The 25,845-nt window shown below is 46.6% G+C and overlaps 1 protein-coding gene across 1 annotated transcript in view; it reads right to left on the bottom strand.

Annotated features, from left to right (window-relative positions):
• Nucleotides 1-263: 263 nt before the first annotated feature.
• Nucleotides 264-25,845, bottom strand: part of ZNF777 (zinc finger protein 777) — a 31,118-nt gene continuing 5,536 nt past the window's right edge. Inside the window, exons 2-6 of the mRNA XM_046670521.1 lie at nucleotides 21,529-22,380; nucleotides 20,341-20,467; nucleotides 18,057-18,170; nucleotides 4,963-5,214; nucleotides 264-1,852 (exon numbers count right to left, since the gene is read on the bottom strand). Coding sequence (XP_046526477.1) covers nucleotides 696-1,852; nucleotides 4,963-5,214; nucleotides 18,057-18,170; nucleotides 20,341-20,467; nucleotides 21,529-22,365 — 2,487 coding nt within the window. The 5' untranslated portion in view covers nucleotides 22,366-22,380 and the 3' untranslated portion in view covers nucleotides 264-695. The remainder of the gene's footprint in view (nucleotides 1,853-4,962; nucleotides 5,215-18,056; nucleotides 18,171-20,340; nucleotides 20,468-21,528; nucleotides 22,381-25,845) is intronic.

The raw sequence follows: 25,845 nt of genomic DNA on the forward strand, positions 1-25,845 counted from the left end.
CTGAAGTCCCACTGTCCTCGGGACGCCGGGCCACACGCGAGGGTCTGCAGCCAGGACGCATTCACTATTTGAAGCTCTTCAGTTCCGTCTTTCCTTTCAATTTTATAGTCGGTGGGATCTGGGTCCCCCTCACCACCCAACATAGGATATGAGCACATAAAAGGAACTCAACAGAACCTGTCCACTGACACTAGGCACATGTCCCTTGGTCACCTTCTCAACCCATCCCCTTCAAAACCAAACAAAAACGGCAAACAGGAAACGCTCTTTTAAAAATTACTCTATTATTATCAAATAGAACCACAGTATCCAAAAGGTCATTAGAAAGTTCTATCCCCAACTAAGTGGCTCTGCACCGCCCCTTCGTGTGGCCGGCGGCCAAATCACTCCCCCCGTGCTGATTGGTTTCATCCATTTTATTGTCAAGGAAATTAACAGCCCGAAGGGGTTCCCCAGGTCCGCGCTCTCCCCCCTGGAGCCCCGGGTAAACACGGCAGCAAGCGACCTGGTCTCACTACCCCCGTGTCCTTGGGAGGAGGGACGAAAGGAGAGGGGGGGCTCACAGCAAAGGGGCTGGGGGGGCGCCCCGCCCCCGCCCGCTGGGCTCGGGCCTCGCGGCGGCCAGGCAAGCGTCCCGGGGGCGGGCTCAGCCACGCTCCTGGCTGCGCAGCTGGCCGGGCGGCGGCGGGGCGCGCTCACTCGCCCGTGTGGGTCCGCAGGTGGTACTTGAGCGACTGCTTGTAGCGGAAGCACTTGGCGCAGTGCGTGCAGGGGTAGGGCCGCTCGCCCGTGTGCGCGCGCTGGTGCTCCAGCAGGTGGTGCTTCTGCGTGAAGCGCTTGCCGCACTCGGCGCAGTGGTAGGGCCGCTCGCCCGTGTGGATGCGCCGGTGCTCCAACAGGTGGTGCTTGCGGATGAAGCTCTTGCCGCACTCGGGGCAGGCGTGCGGGCGCTCGCGCGAGTGCACGCGGCAGTGGTTGGTGAGCTTGGACTTCTCGCTGAAGCTCTTCTCGCACTCGGGGCACTTGAAGGGCCGCTCGCCCGTGTGAGTCCGCTGGTGGCGCAGCAGGTGCGACGGGCGGCTGAAGCTCTTGCCGCACAGGCTGCAGATGAAGGAGACCTCGTGCTTGCCCGCGTGCACGCGCTGGTGGATCACCAGGCTGATGTGCAGGCGGAAGCTCTTCTTGCACTCGGGGCACGTGTAGGGCCGCTCGCCCGTGTGCGTGATCTGGTGCTTGGTGAGGCTCGACTTGTGGCTGAAGCTGCTGTCGCACTCGGGGCACTTGTAGGGCTTGGGACCGCCGCCGCCGCTGCCCGAGCTGGGGGACTTGGGGCGCGGCTTGAGCGCGTGCTTGGGGGCGAAGCCGGGTCCGCGCTCGGGCGACGCGTAGCCGCCGCGGACGCGGTGGATGCGCTGGTGCAGCGTGAGCTGCTGCTTGTGCCGGAAGCTGATCTCACACTCGGCGCACTCGTAGGGCCCCTCCTTGATGTGGTTGCGCTGGTGGATGATGAGGTTGATCTTCAGCCGGAAGCTCTTGCCGCACTCCATGCAGGTGAAGGGTCGCTCGCCGCGGCGGTTCCGCTGCTGCTGGCCCGACGAGCCCCGGTTCTCGCTCAGGTGCCGCTCGCCGTGGGACGGGGGCGCCAGCCGCTTCACGGCCGGGTTTCCCAGCTGCAGGGGCGGGGGGCTCTCCTCGCCTTCGGGGGACAGCTCCCCCGGCAGCGGGGTCTGGTATATACTGGCCTCGTACCTCCCGGACAGCTGCCCGAGGGACTGCAAGTGCTGCGGCAGCTCATCCTCCTCCTCCTCTTCCTCCTCCTCCTCCTGTTCCTCTGTTTTGATCACGATCCCCTCTGGCCAAGGTCGGGAGAGAGAGAGAGAGAGAGAGAGAGATGATGTCAGCTGTTGCCTAGCGCCCCTAACCTGCACGTAGGTAAGCACGGCTTCATCCTCAGCAACAAACACCGCGTTAACATTGCCAGCCCCAATTCCTTCTTCTGGGAAAACACTCCTTTCCCCTCCACGCGCTTGCATATGTAACCCGGGCTGGTCAGGGAGTCGGTTCAGGAATGAGCCCAGACCTAAAACGGGCCAGTCGGAGCCCTCTCTTGGAATTCTACGCGGAGGAAGCAGGGAAGACTGCTTCTTTGTGACGGGAAGCTGGCACTGCTTGTGTCCACTTCCCCGAGCTGCTTGCTAACCAAGTGGGCAGGAGTCAGCAGGGACCAGCAGCCCAGCCCGGAGAGCCCTCCCCGCGGGACCTGGGTGCCTGACGCTGGCGTCCTCGTGGACCTACCTCCCAATGAGCTGAGCCGATAAACACTCCTTTGGTCATTTAAGGTACCTAAAGGTTGGGTCTCTACCACCTGTATGGAAAGGGTCTCATCAAGCTCTCCACCTTTTCCATTCCAGAGTCCCCTCTTCCTGAACTTCTGTGGAGATTTCTCTTCAGCTGCCTTTGCTCGCCCTTCTCTCTCAAATCGTGCCCATCGTTTCACACCCAGCCTCAATGCTGTCTTCTCCCTCCAACCTCCCTTGACCATCCCCACCTGTAGAACTCAACCTCCCGGAGCCCACAGCCTTCTACTGTGGCTCACCCGCACAGGTGAGATGGATGACAGGCGGGTGACTCACCTGCACAGACTCCACCAACCTTGCGCTGGGGGTTTCCTCTGCCTTTCCCACAAGCTCTGGTGTGCGGTGACACGCACACGGTAAGTGTTCTGTGAACACCCCAACTGATGGATGTCCTCCTCCCAGGCCTTCCAGCCTCTAGCCTGGCGCTTCAGGACCTAAAAGATGCCGGGTTCTAAAGTGGCCCCGAGAAGGTAAGTCCTAGAGGAAAGGAGTCGCCTCCGACTCCTGTTTGAATTTTCCCAAGTGCTTCATCCTGCTAACTGGGGAGCTCTATTGTTAGTCACTGACTGTGTGACATGAGAAAGTCGCTCTTCTGAGCCCACCTGTGGGATGCAGGACACAATAATAGTCTGCATTTGTGGAGTTCTTAAAAGCAAACAAATGAGAACTTTTTCAAAGGAGTTCACACCTGTTCTCTTTTCATCTTCACGGTATCTTATAGGATAAGTCAAGCAAGAATTATCCCCATTTCACAGATGTGGGACATCCAAGCCCACAGATATCAAGTGGTGTTTCCAAAAAAGTAACTAGTGTTATAATCCTTTTCAGAGCTTGCAGCATCTAGTAGTCTATTCCCTCAGCTGACGGGGCAGCTGAAGCTGGCAGTGTTTGTGACCCGGCCAAGGTCTTGTAGTTCGTTAGTGACCGCTGGGCCACAGCACTCTCTGCTGCTCCTCTGAACCCAGAAATGGCAGTGTTAACATCAGAACACAGGGCTGGCGAGTCCCAGCCCAGGGCGCTCAGAAGACAATGCTGTTACAACACTGTTAGGATGCTCGGCAGGAAGTGACCCAGAACATCCCTGGAACATGATGCTCAAAAGATTAGGAAGGAGGAAGCGGCTGCAGAGGTTGGTAACTAGTTGCCCTGGTGTTTATGCTGAAAATAAGGATTGTTTATTCCAGACAGAAGGAAATATGGGCCCTAGCAGATTTAAACCCTCCTTGAGCATCAAAATTTTTTCTTAATGAAATATCTGGCCCTAAAATTCAGAGCTCAAAATTCCACAAAGTACTATTTAGTAATTTTCTAAGGTTCTATTAGAATTAAGGGGAAATGCTCAAAGGGTAATCTCAAATTTATATTATGAAGCTCCCACTTTAGCATATATTCACAATTTGCCTTGTGTCTTTCACTATTCTCTTATGAAAGACAACTTGGTATAAAAGACTTCTGACATCCTGAAGTCATGCAGTTATTTAAAAATAAGAAGTTAGATCCATATCTTTTGACCAAGGATGTCCATGATATTTTATCATTAAGTGCAAAAAGGCAAACTGCAAAGGAATTATCTACAGATAAAATGAAAAAATTTTTAAATCAACCTATTTTTAAAAACCTAAATAAAATGGATGTAGATACATTTCTAAATATAAACAATATATAAATTGATAAGATGGTTAATGACTCTTTTGCACATAAACAAAACAGCCAAACAAAATGCAAAACCCAAGTGAGTTCTACCAAATTTTCAAGGGACACACTTAATTCCTATCTTATACATTATTTAAAGAATATAGAAAAAAGAGCGAAAGCTTGCCAGCTCATTTGATAAGTCTAGTATAATCTCGTTTCAAAACTAGATGAGGTCGATGTAAGGAAAGTGCAGGTTCATTTCACTTATGAACTGGCTGTGACCTGACTACAACAGTAGCTCACTATTCTGTCTAATAGCGTGTTTGAAAGATATCCCCGGATGGCCAGGTAGGGCTTTCCCCAGGACTGCAAGGGTGGTTCAGCGTCAGAAAATCAACCACAAAGGATGTCCTGGGATCAGGCTGCTGCGAGCCCACTTCCTTATTGTTCCCCTTGTACTCACGGGGAGCAAGAGTGTGCAGAATGGTGACTTTGAGGTTTTATAATTAAACAAAAGTGATACCTCGATTCTACTAGAAAAAACAGTACAGTTGGTCATTTAAAAAAAATGCTCTCTGCAAGGGTTGAAATCTCTGAGGCAGCTGGGCTTCTAGTGTGACACAGAACAGTCAAGGACGCATCAGGACACTGAAGTTCCAGCATTGCCACTATGCTGTGACCAGCGCAATTTATTTGCCCTTCTCTGCCGGCAGGAGGGGTTGGAGAGATGCTCTTTGAGATCCCTTCGGGCCCTCCTCTGACCTAGTCTTTGGCTGTGATCCCTGCTTTCCTAGCCCAGAGACAGATTCTTATGAATCCTGAGGCAGGAGAGCCGCCCCTGAGGCCATGCTCGAGGTTCCCTCAGCCTTTCCACCCATCACGTCAAGCTCCCTCTCTGAAGGAAACCACAGCTTTGCCACAGGCAGGGGCCCGCCTGCAGGCCTACCAGCTCCTCCCCAACCCCACTGACCTGTGCAGTTGCTCTGCTGCACCAGCATCTGTTTGAGCTCGCTGAACTCGCTGGAGCCTTCCGTGGACTCCTCCAGCGTATTTTCCTGTTCCTGCATGTCCAGGTCTGGCTGTTCTCCACACGGATCACCCAGCTCTGAGTCCTGAAAGCCATGTTCTTCCACCTGTCCCATCAGGGGCTCCGGCGTCTCCAAACTTTCGGAGCCCTCATCGTTGGTCTGCACCTCGATCTTAATCACAATCCCATCGTGTGCTGAGAGAAGGCGGGAGGGGTGGGGGAGGAGGACAGAAGAACTCAGAACATGTTTATTCCACCTGCTCTAGGATTTACATTTCAAACTCTTATTTTAGAGACCCTGAAGAAATAGAATACTGAGTTGGCGTTGAGTAGACATAGAATTTTCTGGACATTCTGCAGGCTTGCACACCAGTGCAAACTGGAGTAAACTTAAAATAGATCCAAAGGTTGTTTTCCGTGATGCCCTCAAATTTTTAAATAGTGTTATCAGGGTTTATTTTAAAAAGTGATGCTAATTCCCTTTCCCAGGTTAGGCCAGCCAAAGTCAACAGTTTCTGTCTCCCGACCCCAGAATCAAGTTGAATAAAGAAAAACCTAATCATCTCCTCCCACACAACCCTTTCAGGGCGCCCCCCGCAGCCCAACACCAACAGACCACAGATACCCCCAGCCCCCCTTGCCCACATCTATAAGCTGCGTACACGTACAATAGGAGCTTGGTTTGTCTTTAAACAGCATCCCATTACCCACGCTGCCCTGACATTTTTTTTAACTTGCCTGTAGGTCTGTAGGTTAACTTCAAATGCCATTACACACTTAGGCACCATTTTACATAAATGGGATTATAACACACATTTTTGGGTTTTAGTGCATTATTTTTTTTCCTTTTAACTTGCCTTCCCTTTCCCCTCACTTCCCATTTCACAGATATGACCTTCCCAAGTAACTCCTATAACTAACCTAGTATTTTTCTCCATGCTTATGTAGTTATTTATTATAACACATTTACATTTATATGTGTTTATTTCCTGGCTATTATTGGTTTTAAAAAAAACAAAATTGCCTTATACATAGTCCTCTATGTTCCTTTTATCACTCAAATATCTTGTAGTGATCACTTCAAACCAATTTCTACAGGGCTCAGGCCTTCCTTTTAAAAGCTGCACACGTCGCACGGTGAGGACTACACTGCAATGTGTCCAGCGTCCCCTGTGGAAGAACACGCGCTCCACGTTCCCAGTCCTTTGCCGTGGTGAACAATGCTGCAATAAACATTTGTTTATTTATATCTCTAACTACAAAATAGTGGTTTTATTTCTATGAGAGTGCGAGCAGTGGGACTGCGGAGTCCAAAGGTGTCTGTATTTTTAATTCTGATAGATGTCATTTTCAACCAGGCTATGACAATTCGTGTTTCTGCCAGCCCTGCACCTTTTCCCCACATCCCTGCCAGCAACAGACACTGCTGCTCTTCTTAATTTTCCTCAGTCAAATGGGGGTAAAGTGATAACTTACTGATGCTTTAATTTCACTTCCCTGACCAGGGGAATCTGAATATTGTTTCTTTCATTTTTTGGCCTTTTGGAGCTGATTCTGTGTGAACTGTGTTCTGTTCTTGTCAACTGGTAAGAGTCCTTTGATTCCTGTATTAAAAATAACCCATTTTCTCTTATCGGCATTTCAAATATTTCCCCCAAATCTATTATTTGTCTGTTGACTTTGTGTTAACTTTTACCACACAACTTTCTTAAAGTTTCCATATTCTCAAATGTGCCCCTCTTTCTTTTTATGGCTTCTGGGTTTTTTATCTTGGTTAAGAGGGTCTCTTCTGGTCCTAGATGGTTTATCTGGTCTCCTAGATTTTACTCCAAGGTTTTTATTGTTTCATTATTTACATTTAGGTTTTGCTCCACCTGGAATTTATTTTTATTTTATGTATGGTGTGAGGTAGGGGTTCAACTTTATTTTATTCCATATGGTAGAGCTGTGCCAGCACAAACCTTCATACAGGTTGAAAGTCACTGTTAATTAAGGAAATTATAGAAGTCTAATGCATAAGCATATTCATTCATTCACTGAACATTTACTCACTAACAGACAGTATTGAGCACCAACCATTTGCCACGCGATGCTCCAGGGGCTTGGGATACATCAGTGAACACACAGTGTTCCCGCCCTCATCCGTCTTACACAAGGCAATCGACATAATTAATAAATTCTATGGTATGGTAGAAGGTGGTAAAGCCCGTGGAAAAAAGTGAAGAAACTAGGAAACCAGTAAACAAAGCCAACTGTCCCTGCCCTCACGATGCCCCCTCTGTGTTCTTCCGCCACATCCACTCGTCATTCTCAAGCTAAGGTGGACCACATTGCAGAGAAAGCAGACCAACCAATGATGCTAGCAACTGATGCCCTATGACCTAAAACTGATGCTTGGTTACCCTTTAAATCCTCTCTGATTAGCCAACCTAAGCCGTTTGGGAGTAGACAGAATGTAGAGCAGCTCCAGTGTTCCCAGCTTGCATTCCCCACAGCCTTAAATGCAGACGGTGGCTACTTTGCCTCAGAACTGAGTCTCCAAAGATGTCTCCATCTTAAAAAAAAAAAAAAGAAGTCATCTGCACTCACATCCCGGACAGCCTCCTGCTCCAGCTCAAGGTCACCACCTTGACCCCGCCTTTCTCTCCAACCTCAGGAAGAGCAGTGTACTCCTCAGTCCTCTTCTCTCCGCAATGCTCTCCTTGCTTCCTTAGCGCTGCCCATGCTTCTCCCTGGAACTTTGCTCCATCAGTTGTGCCTCTTTTCTCCTCTACCTTCAATCCGAGACTTTGCACCAGATCCACAGACACGACCATGACTCCAGCATCAGAAAAATATCTTTCCGACTTCAGACTCCTTAACATGTTTGGCTTGCCTGCTCCCTAAAATAAGTTTTTAAAGCCGTGTACCCCTTTGCACCTTTCTGAATAAACATATAAAATGCTTCAATAACTGCAAAAGATGTAATTTCTGGAGTATTGTAAATATTGATATTTTAAAACAAACTCTTCCATCACCTTTTAATGTCACCAACGGAACCTAAGAACCCTAGCAATTTTAAACCCACCATTATTCACTTAAAAAAATACTCAAGTTTTTCTTTGATAGTTGAAATTTTTACATCATTCCTTTTCACCTTGAACTTCTATTTCCATTCCCACTTTGCCCACAGAATTTTCTCCTAATAGAACATATTTTTATGCTTAGAAGCCATTTACTGATCACCTCATCTACCACTCTGCCATAAAAACATGTATATAAATTAGAAGGATTAATTTTGCTTTCATTTCTAATAACCACAAGGCTCTAAGTGTTAATTTTTTTCCTGGCTTAAGTTATCCTTAGTTATTATTACTGTAGAATGAGAAACAATTATTCAAGATAGAAAACAAAAAACTTGATGGATAGGGATTTTTTTCCCCAATTAGTTCACATATCTGAGAATGAAAAATTCTTATTGCTTGAATGAGACAGACTTCCAGAATCCACTGTATCCCTATTTTTCACTTTATAAATACAGTCAGTGGGGAAGCTCGTTTACACAGATAGGTAGATGGGCTGGCAGGCGCTTTGTTCGGGAATCATCGCTCGATTCTCTGAACGCCTTCTGAATTAGAATGCTACGAAAGCACATGCTTAACGTATCACCAAAAATTGTTTTTAATGACCTATTAGCTGACAACTTAATTAGGTTCTCTTTCAATTTTGTTGAGAGCAAAGTAGTGCAAACGATCTAACTTGCAAAAGAATCCGCCATCAGGCCCCAGCGCGATGCACTTCTGGTCGTGCACCCCAAACTTCTGGACTGTCTGTCTGTGCCCCACAGGGGTTCTGCTCTTCAGAGAAGTGCTCCGTAATAAGGGAGGGAAGGGCGGGAGGGGCCTGTGAGTGGGAGATGTCGGGGATGCGGCCCAGGGTGACAGGGACTGCACGTGCTGGGTGCTTGCTGATGAGTTTTCTGAAGGAGAACAGATGGACGAAGGACCTGGACACTGAGCCTTCAAAGCCATCTATGTGTTTCTCTCTTGGAAAGTCTCCTTGTACCGTCAAGGGCATGGGACCCTAGCCTGAAGACACTGCCTTCTAACACCTGCCCGGACTCCAAGACGCCCTCCACCACTCGTCTCCCAGTGCTCTCAGCTGAACGCAGTCGGGCCCCTCTCTGAACCCCAAGCACTTCTCTGCTCCTCTGTGGCATTTAATCCTTTTTCCCTCCAAACATGTGGTATTTACACATTTTCACGCCCCCTCTCCCCATCTGTTACAGTAGGAAAGCCAGCTGTTTCCCACCTATAAGGCTTCCCACCCCAAAAAACTTCTGAAAGAGTATTGACAACCACACTGCATTTATAAACAGTAATTTGCTCTTCCATTTAAAAAATTAATCAGGGGCCAGTCCTGAGGCCTAGTGGTTAAGTTCGGCATGCTCTGCTTCAGTGGCCTGGGTTTGGTTCCTGGGTGTGGACCTACACCACTCATCGGCTGCTATGCTGTGGCAGTGACCCACATACATACACAAAAAATAGAGGAAGATTGGCACAGATGTTAGCTCAGGCCGAATCTTCCTCAGCAAAAAAAAAAAAAAAAAAAAAAAAAAATTAATCAAAGACATATACACTGAGAGAATACAGTTTATGACCAAAGGCAGCATTTCAAACCAATGGGGAAAAGTTTTACATAAACGGAGTGGAGACAACTGGCTTCCTGGCTAGAAGAAAAAAATAATAGCTATCTTCACATAGGTCACAGCAAAATAAATTACCGATGAATCAAAAATTTAGACATAAATCATGAAATCATACTAGTATTAGAAAGCAGCACAGCTTTTTCCCTTTTTTTACAACTTTGACCTAAGGAACAGGCCATGGCTAGAGCTCTGGGACTTAGATATTCCTTCTGAGGCCACAAACAGTCAATGTGTTCAACCCATATGAACTATGGTTTTTTTGCTGTAAATTTTTTGGAAAGAATTTTTGTAGCTTTACCTTGACATTATTTGGCAATAAATTTAATTTGTGATTGGTTTTCAATCTCTGCGATCACATTTCTTCATAAGACCTCTTGTGAAATGGGAAATATCTGTCCTATAAATTGGTTTTAAACATATTAAATGTTTGCAAACACTAAATTTAATAATTGTGAAGCTGATATACGGCCACACCTTGCTTAACGATGGGGATGCCTTCTGAGAAAAGCATCGTTAGGTGATTTCATTGTTGTGCGAACATCATAGAGTGCACTTATACAAGCCTATATGCTACCGCACCTAGGCTCTATGGTACTAATCTTATGGGCCCACTGTCATATATGCACTGCATATATATGCACAACTGTAATGTTATATTTGTAGACAGTTAAACATTTGATTATTACATTTTGCAATTTTCTTTTTGTTTTCTGGAGCAAAAAAATTTTTTTTCAGTTTTCAAAAATTTGTATAGGTTTTTGAAAAGCTCACAGGCCCAAAGCCTATGATCATAGTGTTTATGAATAAACACTAATATGGGCTGAGCAAGTATTTCTATACTTGATATGAAACCCAGATACCATAAAGAAAATTATCAGTAAATCTGAATACACGGAAACTTCAAATTGATAAATTTGAACACATACAAATTTAAAATAGCTACATCACACACACACACACACACACACACACACACACACACCATATACAAAGGTAAACCATAAATTAGGAAACATATTCACATATATATGACACACAAGAGCTAATATCCTTAATATATAGAAAGCTTTTAAAAATCAATAATAAAAGGATGAATAATCCAAAAGAACAACGGGCAAAAGATAATTCACAAAATCAGACATACTGGTCATCATGAAGATATGAAAATATGCTCAATATCACTCTTACAGAAAGTCAAATGAAAACATCAATATACTGTCTTTTCTACCCACCACTGGCACAAATAATTAAAAGATAAATAAACCTACTACTGGCACAAGAGTGGGAAACAGGTAGTCTCACATATAGATGAACGTGTATAAATTGGCACAATTGTTTTGAAGGGCATTTGCTAATATATAATAAATTTTTAAATGGGTATATCATTTGACCCAGAAAATCCACTTCTTAACATTTCAGACAAGTGCACAAAGATTTATTTATAAAGGATCTTTAAGGAAGCACTGCAACTTGGGAGCACTTTAAATGTACACCAAGGGGAAATTATTTAAATAAATTATGAAATCAATACACAGAATACTATAGTTGGCTATGAAAAAGAACAAGATACATTTATATGTTCTGACATGTAAAGATGTCAAGGAAACATTACTGAAAAAAGTTGCCAAACAATGTAATTCTATATTGTTTGATTTTTTTAAGATGAGAATGTATTTATGGATTACTTATATAATTAAGGCCATATGTGTGTGCGTGTGTGTGGAACGATATGCACATAAATTGGAAGGAATAAACTGTTGACTCTTGAGAGAGAACTAAGTAGGACTTTCACTCTCAGCATTTTTTCTTTTTGAATTACGTTGATGAAACTTTAGAGTTTTTGGTGGTTTTTTTTTTTGAGGAAGACTGGCCCTGAGCTAACATCCATGCCCATCTTCCACTACTTTATATGTGGGATGCCTACCACAGCATGGCTTTTTTGCCCCTCGGTGCCATGTCCGCACCTGGGATCTGAACTGGTGAACCCTGGGCCGCCGAGAAGCTGAACGTGCGAACTTAACTGCTGTGCCACGGGGCCAGCCCTGAAAATTTGGAGTTTTATTGGAAAGTAAAAACCAGTGTTGCCACATGAAGTTTCTCTACCAGCTCAAGGAAAGAAATGATGGTTGACACTGGCTTTCCAAGGCTGCACTTTCTGTTAGTTTTTAAATGTTTGGTATGTTAATTTTTCTTTTTTTAAAAGCTATACATGCACATAGGCCAGAGAGTTGAATGGTTTTTAAAAAGCGCTCCTTCACAATTCCTATTTCCTGCTCCCCAGAGGCAATCACTTTCAATTCTTCTAGCTGAGTCTTTTGTCATTTACCTTCATAGCTCTGAGTAACATCCTTACGTTGCAACTCCTTGAGTTTTCAATTTGAAGCGTTTTCTCTTGACTTCCAAGAGCTGGAGACGGACCATCCCTCCCCATCCATCTCCATCTCTTCCAAATCCCTGATGCTTTCAATTTAGTTTGTAATTCTGGTTGGATCAATGTTGGGTGGTTCCATTATTAGATTATGTAAATGTTATTTAAAATTGAACCATGTAGTATACTATAAGCACTTTTCTGTGCCTGTAAACCTTTTTGCTTCCCCTGGAGCTAACAATTTTTCTTTTGCTTAGCTTACTATTAATTATCATTAACTCAGCTCCAGGCTTTCCCCACAACCCTGCTCTGTAACTCTCTCAAAACTTTTAAACATATTGGGTATTTCTCAATTTCATCTATTTGAAGAAAAATTTTCTGGAACCTTCTGACGTGCTCCAGTCTGGACTGGTTGCCTCCAGGGCACAGCTGTCTTCTTGGGATCCCCACCTGAGGATTCCCGTCACCTCTCTTGTGTTGGAGCTCCTAACACTTCTTTCTGGATTTATTTCCTCATTTTGGCAAAGCACCCCCCACGCCAGCCTGAGAAAGGGTGCCTGCGTGACCTGGAATATCTCAAAATGTCTCCATTTCACTCTTATATTTCATTAGAATAGTCTGGCTACATACCATATTTTAGAGTGGCTGGAAAATATTTTCCATTTTTAAAATTTAAAGAATGTTAAAGGCATTGTTGTACTGTCTCGTGGCTTCTAATATTGTTGGAAAGTCCAAAGCCATTCTAATTCTTGTTCCTTTGTATGAACATGTTTTTCCTCTCTGGAAGCCTGTAGGATCTCCTTGGTCCTCAGAGGCTCTGGAATTTCTTGTTGAAATGTCTAAGGTGTGTGTCCATTTTCATCCATCGCTCCGGGCAGCTGAGCGGCTCTTTCAATCTGGAAAGCCACGTCTTTCAGTGCTGGCAATGTTTCCTGAATTATTTCATTGCTAATGCTCCCCTTCCTGTTTTTGCTGTTCTTTGTGTCTGATATTCCTATTACATGGACATTGGACTTCCATTCTTTACTTTTCTTATTCTTTCCCTATTTTATTTTTTGTCTTTTTGCTTTATTTTCTGGGGTGTGTGCTCAACTTCATCTTCTAACACTGCTGCTGAGTTTTTAATTTGATTATTATGTTTTTAATTCAAGAGTTTCTATTCTTTTTTTAAAAAAATAAGCATTACACTTTTATGTCATGGATGCATTCAGTTCTTTTATCCAAGGTTTATACACACACACACACACACACATATACACTTAAACATACTTTTTCCCTCTCTACATGGTTGGTCTCTGTTTCCTCGAAATTTGTGTGTGTTTGTTTTTCCTTTGGTCTCTGTATATTAGAGGTTCTACCTAGATGTCTTGGTTCTTGATTGTCCATTTTTATTTAAAAGTGGAACACTCAAGAGACAATTGAAAGTTGGGTGCATTCAGGTCATGCTCGCTGACATGGTTTCCCAGTAGGATGATTTGGCTGGGTCATTTCACTGGGAAATCTCTTGGGCTGGTCCCAAAAGTCTCCAGATAAAACTCTTCCAATGTCCTGCCCTGAGGGTTTAATCATGGGTGTCACATCATTTTGGGAGCCAGCTTAGGGAAGAAGGCTGGAAATCGCAACATGTGTATGTCATACTCCACTTATGCCCTTGTTTTCAACGTGGCGCCCCACCCTCAGCTGTGCCTGAGCCCACGTCAGAGATCCTCCTGTTCATCCCCTCCGGAGAATAACACCGGTCATCAGCCAGCGAGGGGAGAGGCCGACGGCAGCTGCGGGGACGGGCAGGTAACGGAGGGGGAAGTGTAGTGTTCAAATGCCTCTGTAGAAGACGTTCCACCCGCCCTCGGTTTAGCCTCGCCTTTACCCCATTTCCAGAGACACCTGGAGTCCCAGTATTGCCAGCTCCCGAGCCTCGAGCAGAGGTGGCAGTGGAGGGCAAACTGGGTTTCTTCTCAGCTTCCCCCAGTGCCAGTTTTGGATTCAGCTTTCTACATCAGTAATTGCCCAGCCATTTGCTTTCAGGCTTCCAAAATTTTGTTGCTATCTCCTTGTCCATTCTTTTAAAAAGTCCCTTCATTCCTGTTTTAGAAGGATTTTGGGAGGTAGGAGTAAACACATGTCCAATTTGCCATCTTTTGTGTGTGTGTGTGAGGAAGATTCGCCCTGAGCTATCATCCGTTGCCAATCCTCCTCTTTTTTTGCTTGAGGAAGACTGGCCCTGAGCTAACATCTGTGCCGGTCTTCCTCTACTTTGTATGTGGGACGCCTCTCCTACCATGCCACCAACGTTTCTCTTGCTAAGGTCACTGATGTTGCCAATTTGCAAATCCCAGGGACACTTTTCAGTCTCCATCCTACTAAACCACACTCTAGAATTCAACACTGTTGACCACACTCCCTCCTTCTGGAAACACTCTTCTCTTGAAACACCCAACAATGCGCTATCCTAATTTCTTGCTACCTTTCTGGCCACTCCTTCTGTTTCCTTTGATTCCTCTGGTTCCTCCCTTTTCCAAATCCTACAAGGTCTTCAACCTTGGCTGCACATGAGAGTCACCTTGGAAGCTTTTTAAAAAATACTAATGCCTGGGCCCCACCCAGACCAACATATCCCAGATCCCCAATCTGCTCTAAAAGTCAGGGCTCCCAAGGGCATGGCCTGTCCTCTCTCCTCTTCTTCCACAGACCGGGAAGCTAATCCAGTCTAGGCTACGAATGCCCACATGTCTGTCTAGCACGGATCTATCTTTTTTTTTTTGTGAGGAAGACTGGCCCTGAGCTGACATCTGTGCCAATCTTCCTCCAGTTTATACATGGGATGCTGCCACAGCATGGCTTGATGAGCGTTGTATAGGTCCGAACCTGTGAACCCCGGGCCACCAAAACGGAGCACGCACACTTAACCACTACGCCATTGGGCCAGCCCTCAGATCTCTTTTTCGAACTCCAGACTCCTTCATTCAGCTGCTTTCTTAACACTTTCTCCTTTATGTCTCTTGGGATCTCAAACCTAATGTGTTCTTGTTGTTTCTCCAGACCGGAACCTCCTGTTGTCCCCCATCTACCCTCTCACTCAAGTCACAGATGGGGAGTCACCTTTGTACCTCCCTTTCCCTCAAATTCAGCATGCACGATCGTGAAGTCCTTTCTAGTCTACTGACAAAACATATCTTGTGAACATCCACTTCGCTCCCTGGGCTACGCCAAGGTCTCCTACCTGGACCACGAGACCAGCCTCCAGCTGGTCTCCTGGCTTCCAGTCTTTCCCCCGCGGCGAGTTCTCTGTGGAGTAAATGGAACTCCTCCTTGTTCTTTAGGTTTCCACTCAAACTCCCACTTCCTCAAAGAGGCCTTTTCTGATCTCCCAACCTCGACAGGTCCTCCCTGCTGCCTGTCTCGTAGCCTGGACGCCTGTCTTCACAGCACTATCACAGTCGGTGACTCTATTTTATCTACGTGCAGTGTTTTGGTTGTTAACATCAGTCTCTTGACACAGTACCTGCTGCAAAAAATATTTGATGAACTAAATAGTAAACATACAAGTGAAACGTATGCTATCAAAGCCCTTCATAAGTATGATTTTAGTGTCTTTTAACAATCTATCATAATGGAACGTAATATTTGTACATCTTAATACATATTTTGGATTCTTTTCCATTTTAGAGACTTTCAGGAAACTATTAAGTATATGAACATTTTAAATATTTAAAACATATTTTAAGACTGGACAATATCTAATTGCTTTATAGAAAGACTGAAACTACGTACAATGTATGAGAAGCTGGATTTCAGCCATGTCTTCTGGTTTGTTTGTCTTCCCTTCTGCTAATCTGTTTGGTGAAAATAGTACCTGGCTTCTCCCTTACAGGGCCATGAACGGGAGCCCTGCTCTGAGGATTTGGAGAGCAGGGTCAATATCTCAATCATCTTTGGATCTCCTCGCCCTCAGGGATCCAAACGATGAATAATAGTTTATTGAATAAATTACTTAGCCAGTTCATAACACTGTCATGTTTGGTGTATCTAGAACTATAAACATTCTCAATTTTCTAGACTTTTCCCCTTTGGTATCACACCGTTGGGTCTGGCCCAGGGCTGGTTTTGTGGCTGCCCTTCTAAGGGAGAGCACATGTGAACAGACAGGTTACCATTGGTGTGCTCGGGGCTCTGATAGCTGCAGCTTCCCAGGACAACTCTGCAACCCAGAGGCCAGGGCCTTTGGTTCCCCACGCAGGTGCGGGTTGAAGGCCAGCCCCACAGAGCAATGAGTCCCATGTCCTCTCCTGTCCTCTGTCCAGTCCAGGCTCCAAGTGGTTGGAGACGGTTGGTGGAACAAATGGCACATTCCAGGCATACAAGGCAGCCTCTTTGAAGCTGCCACTTCCCACAGAAGCTCAGGCTGTGGACGTGCGTGTGCCAGAACCACCCCAGCCCCGGGCAGAGTGGGTTGGGGTTATTTGCTTTTGACTCTGGCCCCACTCTGGGAGGCCCATCTGTGATGAGGATGTGAACAAGTCGACAAAGGACGGGGATCACTACTCTCGTCCCAGCCCTTCTAAGAAGATGCTAGAAGAGCAGCCCCTGGACCACAAGACCCAACAGGGCCATCAGACTGGATTTCAGGATTTTTGCCACAAATCGCCTCTCCCTTATTCACATTCTTTGTCTCCCAAGCCTTCTTTCCTATTCCTTCTACTCTGAATCTCTTTATTCCCACTTGACCCTTGTTTTTGGATGTGGCCACTCAAACCTTTCAGATACAGACTTATTTTCCTCCAAGCAAAAGATGACTCTGCCACATGCCACACTTTGTCCCCAAGCCTCCATTCTCATCTACTTTTAAGTCCACCTTTTTTGTCTTCCAGAATGAATTCAGGATCGGCCTTCCCCCTCGATTTAAATCTCTAGAAAGTAATGATACTGGCTTTCTCTGAAACAGGCCAGCACTTAGTTTCCCACAGAGTTCTGTCTCTTCCGTAAGTTACCCTCACTCCTAGTCCATGGGGTTCATGTTGCTTGTTTCTGGACCTCCTCTTTGGAGCCAGTTTATAGGTCCCACTGTCAATGACATTACTTTATAACAAGACCCAGCTGTTGGCCTCATGAATTCTCCTGCTACATCATCCTCCTTTTTTAAAAGACATGGTCACCAATGATGTTTGGCTCCAAAGGACAAGGATCTGCTTCCACTGAAGACCTTCAAGGTAAGTGATGCAAGTCCAAAGGCAATTCCAAAGCAGGAGCTCCGAAAACAAGCTACACACCCTGAAAGCACCCACTGTGAAATGTGCAGGCTACCAATATAGCCATAGACGACAACAGCTGATGTTTGCTGGGCTACTGCCACAGGCCAGTCACCACGCCAGGCCCTAGATATGAGTGCCAGTCCCATTTTATAGGTGAGAAAACTAGGCCTCCAAAAAGGCTGAGTAACTAACATCACACTGCTAGTAAGAACAGCCAGGATTCAACTGCAGGCGGCCCGACGTCAGAGTCTGCACTTGAGCCACACGGCCAGCCCCACCTGGCGCCTCTCTGCTGCTTCCATCTAAGCGCCTCGTCTAGACACTGTCCTGCACGTTGTAGGACGTTTCAGGCGAAGTCCCTCTGTCCCTATCCTTCCACTGACCTACTGGAGGACCAGGGACATGGCCCTTCTTGGGGAGCTCCAGGATGCACAGGCACAAGCGCCCTGACAAGTGACCGCCTTCCTTTCAGCTCTTTTCCTTCCTGCAAAGAGCAAGGTGACACTCAGTCATGTCAGTAACTCCCTAAGACAACGAACCCAATGGCATTCCTATTTATCAGCCAGTTGGGCCACTGGCCATCACGTCCTAGCACCTGCAAGCCTCCTTCCTGCACACAGCTTGCTTACATATCCCTCCAGGGTCTACTTGGGATTGTAATGCCCCATGTTGGGCCTCCTGAGTGCTGAAAGATCTAGAAGGCAGAGCTCTGGGCCAGCCGGCAGCCACTCACCAGCACTGGGATCTGCAGGCGCCTCGCCCTCCTCGGAGTCCTCTTGCTCCTGCATGGTCGGCCTCTCCCCGCGCTCCATCTGTGACATGAGGTCCGGTTTGGAAATTGCATAGTCTGGGCAGAAGGAAAGAAAGAAGATATACGATGAGTGAGGATGCACTGGATGCTGCAAAGATGTCACCTTTGCGAATGTGACAGAGGGCATCTGCCCTACCCACCGCCGGCAATGTTCAAAAAGAAATGGGCCAAGTTTCCAGCCCTTTCCTTAGGGCCCACTGTATGTATGTGTGTATGTGTGTATGTGTGTGTGTGTGTGTGTGTGTGTGCGTGTGTGCGTGTGTTACCATGTGCACCATGTCTTCCCATGCGGGACCAAGCAGTGCGGTGCTGCCCGCCCACTAAGAGAAACTGGCCCTTCCGTCATCTGTGGCTCTTGCTGCTCATATGTGGCCAATGCCTGCTCAGGTTTTTGATGACAAAGGCACAAGGTATTTGAAATCTTATAGAGTAGAAAACTAATCCTGATAAAATCTAGAGGCCATAAAACAAAACACTGACAGATTTCCTTACATTAAAAGAAGTTTAAAAAACTTCTTTGGAAATACAGTTAAAAGCTGAAGAAACTTGGAGGAAATATTATACACACACAGACACCTATTTGTCAAATATAAAGGCAAAGAGTTAATATCATAATTATATATAAAGAGCCTCTACAATTAGTAAAAAATAAAAAAGCAAAGATATGAATAGGTAATTTCTAGAAGAAATGCAAATGGCCAGTAAACACAGGAAAAGATGCCCAAGCTCACTAATCATCAAAGAAACACCTAGTAAAACAATGAGGGGTCATTTTCACCCATCAGAAAAGACAAATATTTAGAACAGAAGAAAATCAGTTCAGGCCAGGGTGTGGAGAAATGGCACTGCCACGCACTGCTGCATAAACACACACAGGCTCAGCCTTCTGGAGGGTGCCGGAGCAGTGGCCGCGATATTGTAAATGTGAAACCTCTTTACTGGACAAACCCAGTTCTTGGAATCTGTCCTACTGAAATACTCACGTAAGTGCACAAATACACAGAGATGTTTATCACAACACTCTGCAACAATGGCAAGACAGAATCAAGCTGCTGCTCATCGACAGCAGAAAAGTCAACTGCCCAGTGGTTCAGATGGAATACTGCAGCTTTCTGAGCAGGCCTACGTGTGCTGACGTGGAAAGCTGCCTGTGGCCTACGGTTAGGGAAAATAAGTGAACGATCCTGTTTGTGCACACCACAAACTGCATGTGCGTGACTGCACGCATCATGCATATGTTTGCACGTGCACAAAAAAAGATAAGAGAAAATACAGGCCAAAGGGTTCATGGTGGTTACCTCTGGTGGGTGATACTGGTGGGAAGGTGGGGATTGCTCTTTATTATGTAAACCTAAATTGTTGAATTTTCACAATTATGTATATACTTAAAGAACAGAGGAAAAAAAAGAATTAAAAAGAAAAGTTATCCTATCAGGGAAGTATATGTGTATAAAATCAACAATTTGAGTAAGAATCAAAGTTTCTAGGCAACAGCATATTTAATGTTTTTCTAAACTTTTTGTGTGCCCAAAGAGTCCCTCATATCAGACAAAAGGATACATGAAAAACTAAAGTATATTTTCCCAGGGTTTCATCCTTAAATATTCTTATTAATGAAAACAAGAATCCACAGACTTTGGGATAAAGGACATCTCAGCGAAATTGTGACTTCTTGGTGGGGACCTGGGATGAGCGTTTAACCTCCCTGGGTCACAGCCTCCTCTCTGCACAATGGGGATGAGAACCCGGGGCACGTAAGCCCTCCCTCAATGACAGTGTCCAGTCACCTGAATGGCAGAACAGGCGCGCAGACACCTGTCCCAGCTCCCTCACGGGAGGGGCGTGCGGATTACATGAGGCGATTCTCATAAAGCACCTCACACCTGCTTAATAAGAGTTTGCTAAACAAACTAATTTTGAGATAAACATGTAGGGGCCACGGGGAAGATAACATAAAGGTGACAGACCACTGATGTCTAAGTCTGTCCTCGCCCGCTGCCCCGGCAGCTCCTCCGGTGCGGCGTCCTGATCTGTGCTGACGTACGTGGGTACACGGCAGCGTCTGTTCTAATTTGTCGTGCTCTCTAAAATTCAGTTGTCCTTGGTATGGATTATTGGTAGTACTGGAGTTCAGAACTCCCAGAGGGTCCAAACGACCCTCCAGCTGATGTCAAGGAAGCCCCCGGCGAGTGAAGCCTTTTCTTACCCATGGAAACCAGAGACTCGTAGTTGCCCCTCATCACGTTCTTGTACAGCTCCTTCTGCCACTCAGACAGGTTTCCCCACTCCTGCTCCGAGAAATGGACGGCGACGTCATCGAACGTGACAGGGACCTGAAACCACACAACAAGCTCAGCTCAGACCAACTGGAAGGCAGTCACAGGCCCTCGGCTGCTGAATCCCAAGGCAACGAATGGCTCCGACTCCCTTGCCCGGGCTCGAACACCTCTTCCTAGGACCAGAGTGGGAAAGGCCCACGGGCACAGATGTGGGTTTTTCCCAAGGACCTCTCTAGAAAGCGGGCCTGGCTTCAGCCACTGTCCTGGCCCCAGAGAGTAAGGGCCTTGTCTTGTCTGGTCCTTTTCCTCTTTAAAGGATAATCCTGGCTTGCTGTAAAGCATGGTGTGCAGACCAGCAGCAACAGCACCACCGGGGAACTTGCTAGAAATGCAGACTCTCAGGCCTCACTCTAGACCCACTAAATCGGATTCTGCATTTAGTAAGATGCCCAGGTGATGCATGTACACAATAAAATCGGAGAAGAGCTGGCCTAGAGAACACAGTCCAAGTTTTTTCCCTACATAAGGCTGTCAAAAGGGGCAGTAGCGCAAAAGAATAGAAAGAAGTCCAATCCACATTCAAATTCTTGCAGAATCTTCTGCAAAATATTAAAACCTAACCGTTCTCTAGTTTTTTAGGATACCTCTTGAAATCACTTTTTCGCTGGCATTGACATGATTTATAAGTCAACTGATCAAAACGGTGAGCAGGACAGAGCCCCCCAACATTTCGCTGAGTTCTCCCTCCACTCCTATGGTGGACCACTAATTCACACTCACTGGACACTGACTGAAGCCTCGACACAGCTCCATCACTGGGCCTTCGCTTTGCCTTCTTATCCTCTCAGACATCACGGACTGAACGCCCTTCTCAATTGTCAATCCCTGATTGCTAGGATGTTTCTCTGATTTATTAACCTATGCTTTCATCAACAGAGAAATCATTTGATTTCTAAGAACAGGTGCGTCCTGTTTTCAGTGAAGTGATGTTGGCAAATAGGTTTCATTATTTTTTTCCTTCTTAACCATCGCTTTCCCCTTCTTTTATATTAAATTCCTAAAACACAGTCCAATTCAGGTCACCCCTTGGGAAGCCCCAGTTGGGATGGGTTTACCTTGGGAACTTCTCCATTGCTGCCTGGGGGCAGCCGCAGGATCCAGAAATTTCTGTTTTTCAGTAGGTTCTCCATGTTCTCCAACCGCCTCTGCAGCAGCCCGTACTCCTGCAGCAGGGTCCCCAGCACAACCCACTTGCTCTCCAGATGGTTCGCAAACTCCACAGCCGTCTTCTCACAGTCAGCTATCTTTTTCTCATTTGTCCCCGTCCGGCCCTCCAGGGTCAGGAGCCGCATGGCCTGGGCCTCCAGTTTCCTCTCTACCGCTTGGACGGCAGCCCACACGGCCAAGCGGGTGATCTCTGCTGTCGGGAGTGGTGTGTCCTTCTGGGCTGCAGAAGAGATCTGGAAGGGGGTGTCCTTTTGGGAAACTGGGCTCTGCAGGAGGGGGTCCATGTCGGTCTCGGGAACTGTGGGGGAAAGTCTCAGGGGGTCTTTCTCAGGAACTTCAGGGGAGTGGAGTGGGGCTTCCTGATGGTGGGTGGAGTGGGAAAGAAGTGAGACTTCCGATTCAGCAGCGGCTGGGGGTGGATACTGGGTCTCTTCTTGGGAAGTCAAGGGGCCCTGGAGATGAGTCTCTTGCTCAGAAGTGGCAGGATACAGGAGTGAGGGTCCTTTCTGGAGAATATGAGGCATCCGGCCAGAGGTCTCTTGCTTGGGAGTCTGGGGTAGGGAGCCTTGCCGGGGAACGGTAGGAGACAAGGAAGGAGTTTCTTTGGGGGGAAGAACACGGGACTGGAACAGAGCTTCTCGGGGAAGTCCAGCAGAGGCCTGACGTGGGGTTTCTTCTTGCAGAACGTTGGGAAATGACAGAGGTGATGAGCGTTGGGTCTCCATGTCCAGCTGCTGGACCTGTGTTCAAGGAAAGAAAGGACAGGATTGAAGGCCACAGTCTCCAGCTGCAAAAGAAATCCCAACGATAAGCACCCCCATTAAAAGGGCTTCAGGTTTGGCAGCAATATGATATGTCCACGGACATGAATCTCTGCTTGGGACCCCAGCACCGATTTAGACATCAATTATAAAACCATTACTAACAACAAATAAAAGATGGTTACGCCACCTTTGGCTTTTTATAGCGTCATCTCCTTTTTCACAACTACATCTCACAGGTATCATATTATCAGGAGAGTGGCAGAGGAGAAAGGGTACTGGCCTTGAATTAGAACGCCTGGCTCTCAGGCTTGTCTATACTGACTGCTGCCTGTGTCACCCTGGCCCAGTTATTCGACCTCTCTGTTCCCAGTGTCCTCATCCACAAAATGCAGATAATAGTATCTGATACACCTGCTACATCTCTGAGTTGTCTGAGCATTAAATAAAATAAAACTCTGAAAAACAACAGAGCAGAATCTTGTCAATGCCAGACACTGTTACTATCCCAAGACTTCTAGCAGGTGGGAGGCGATCACTAGCGGGGGCCGGTGCTGTCAACTGACTTACTTGGAAGGTGAACTTGACCTCCGGCCCCATGGCTTCTGCCTGTACTGTCAGGCACTTATGGTGCCATGTTCTTTCCCTCACTTTGCTCAACAGTGAGGACACACAGTTACCTTAAGTTCCCCAGACTTTGATAAAAGCTGAATTGTTGACTTATCAATAAAATTTCTGCCAAGAGTTTATATGGTATAGTTTGACCGTGAGACCTGTTCCATGGACCCAGCCCCTACTGGAGAGGCTGAATGGGCTTCTGGGCCGGCTTCTGTTCTAAGTAGAGAGGGAAGAAAGACAGAGACAGGCACAGACATGGCAATTGAGCCACTCCTATGGGACCCTAGGTCACCAGGCAGATGGTTCATTGTGGCAGGTGTACTCTGGCGGTCTGGGTTCCCCTCTAAGGTTCGTGAGGTGGGGAATGAGGCAGAAAGGAGGCCTGGAAGGGCTGGAAGCAGAGCTGAAATCAGCCAGTTTGGGGACTTGTGTCAAGACTGGTGGGGGCTAGAACCAAAATAAAGATCGATTCCTTTTGGGATTTCAATTAGTCACTTTCTCCTGCTCCCCACCTTGCCACGTCCACATGGAGAGAACTTCTGTGTCATCAGGGAGGTGAACCCAAGGTCTTCAGAGTGCCCAGCTCTGTATTTACCTATCCTGACAATCAACATCTTTATTGGAACTGAATAGAACCTCTTATAATGATGTTTGTCCATTTCTTCGTCATCTTCCTTTGAGGAATCTGCTGAATGGCCAACTACTGTGTGTCATATACAAGAGATCTTTAAAGTAATTCAAAGTCCCATTTTCTTCCTTTGAAAATGATCCATGATGTCCAGTCTGATATATAGTATGTACTCAATAAATGTTTGCTGAATGAATGAATAGCATGAATTGTTGAATTATGAAAAAACTTAGGGTAAATAATGAAGTTCTTTCATTTATCAAAGACATCTAAATCTACTTATATCTTCTATCGCCTTCTTTCTTTTATGGGTTCATTCATTCACTTATGGGTGGCTTCACTGAGACTGCATCACACTTTTTAAGCCAAGGACTGAAGACTTAAGACCTTGTTCAGGAAAAAGGTTTCTGAGGACATATGATTCGATGGCTCTGCAGCTAACCCGGTGTGAGAGCTAATTAGCTGGGTAACAGCTAACAATTATTCGGCATTTACTATGTGCCATGAACTGTGCTAAGCATTTTAAAGGGCGATCTCATTTAATCCTCACAAAACCCTGTGAAACAGGGACTCCTAGAATTATTATCCACACTTAGCACATGAAGACGCTGAGGCTTAGAGAGGCTCAGTAACTTGCCCAAGGTCGCACAGCGGTCCCGAGCCCGGGCTCTCAGCCCACACTGTAGGTTGCCTCCGGGCCTCATCTGCCAACTGAGGCAGCTGGTTGGTGTTCTGAATCCTTTTTACCTCTAAAATTCACAAGCTTGAAGATTAAACAAAGACCTGTGGGAGGTCCTATCATGGGGTAGGTGGAAGGCCCAGCCCACAAAGACATTTTCATTTAAAGCTGGGGTCAGGGCCCCCTTTGAAAGCCTAATGAAAGTCACGGATCCTCCCCCCGAAAAAATACACATGGGCACACACACGAAATTCCGCACTTTCACCGGGTTCACAGACCCCCAAACTTGAAGGCTCACCCACAGCTAAGCCACCTCTCAACTCTTCACTCTTCACAAGTGAGGGCAAGACTGGACGGCCCTCTGGGACCGCAGCCTCAGACACAGAGAAAGTGGCATAATGCGGCACAATAGGCACATCACGGCCCCATCCTCACAGGGGGATTAGAGTGTTTGCCTACAACTAGTAGGAAGAAGGGAAAATCTCCCCAGGGGCCAAGTTAGTCTCCCTGAGTAATACAGGGGTTTAACTGAAACAATGAAAAAAAAAAGCTCCAGTACAGTAAATAAAGACAGCAGACCAAGACATCTTTACCAACCAGTCTAATCAGAGCCAAAGGAAAATACCATTTCTTTGCTATTATTAGACTGTCTCTCGCCATTTCCGGATCTGGAGGACTGCAGAGAGGTGAGGGGCCACAGGAGCACGTCCCCTCCCCCACCTCAAAATAAAAGCCCCTTGCTATAATTTCATAATGGCTTAATTTTACCCAAAGCAGAAAGAAATGGCCAAAGAGAGCGATGGAGCTGTAAATACAATATCTAAGATTAATAAGCTTGCATTCTCAAACTACTGGGGGCAGGGGCTAGAATTCTTCTGAACCATATTTCATAGATTTCACCTTCCCTGCCTACCCCATGCATCTAAGTGGACGGGATCTCCAGGATTCACGCCACATTAGCAGGAAAATACATAACCATACCTATCTGACTTACAAAGACAGCCGTGCCATTTCCCCATGTGACCCGGTGTGGTTCCCTCGGAATTATACAGGGCCCTGCAGACCTAAGCCCAGAGGTAGCATTTTTAAATCTTCATGTTATTTCATTTTCCCAAGAGTTTTTTTTTTTTTTTAATCATTCTTCAAGAGCTGGGAGGCTCGTTAGAAAGCCGTGTATCCCGACCCCTTCCTGCACACAACAGGAAACTGAGGCTCAGAGGGACGGCCTCCCGCGCGGCCATCCTCCTCCCCTGCGCGGCGACTGCATCTCAAAGAGCAGGTCTGCGGGGAGATTTCCAGACTGCTTTTTAAGAATGGCCTACTGAAGGGGAACAGCAGCCCCCAAACCCTCGGGAGCTCGCTCCCCAGACCCCATCCGTCAGGACACCCGAGTCTGGCCGGGGGCCCTCCAGACGCGGAGGCTGGGAGGCCTAGGCGCCCGAGCCGAGGGTCACCTGCTCCCCACGGTGGAGACGCTCGGCCGGGCGCTGCCTGGCCTCCCGGCCGGCACCTCCCCCCG

This window comes from Equus quagga, chromosome 8 (genome assembly GCF_021613505.1).
Source record: "Equus quagga isolate Etosha38 chromosome 8, UCLA_HA_Equagga_1.0, whole genome shotgun sequence".
In the NCBI taxonomy this organism is placed as follows: Eukaryota; Metazoa; Chordata; class Mammalia; order Perissodactyla; family Equidae; genus Equus; species Equus quagga.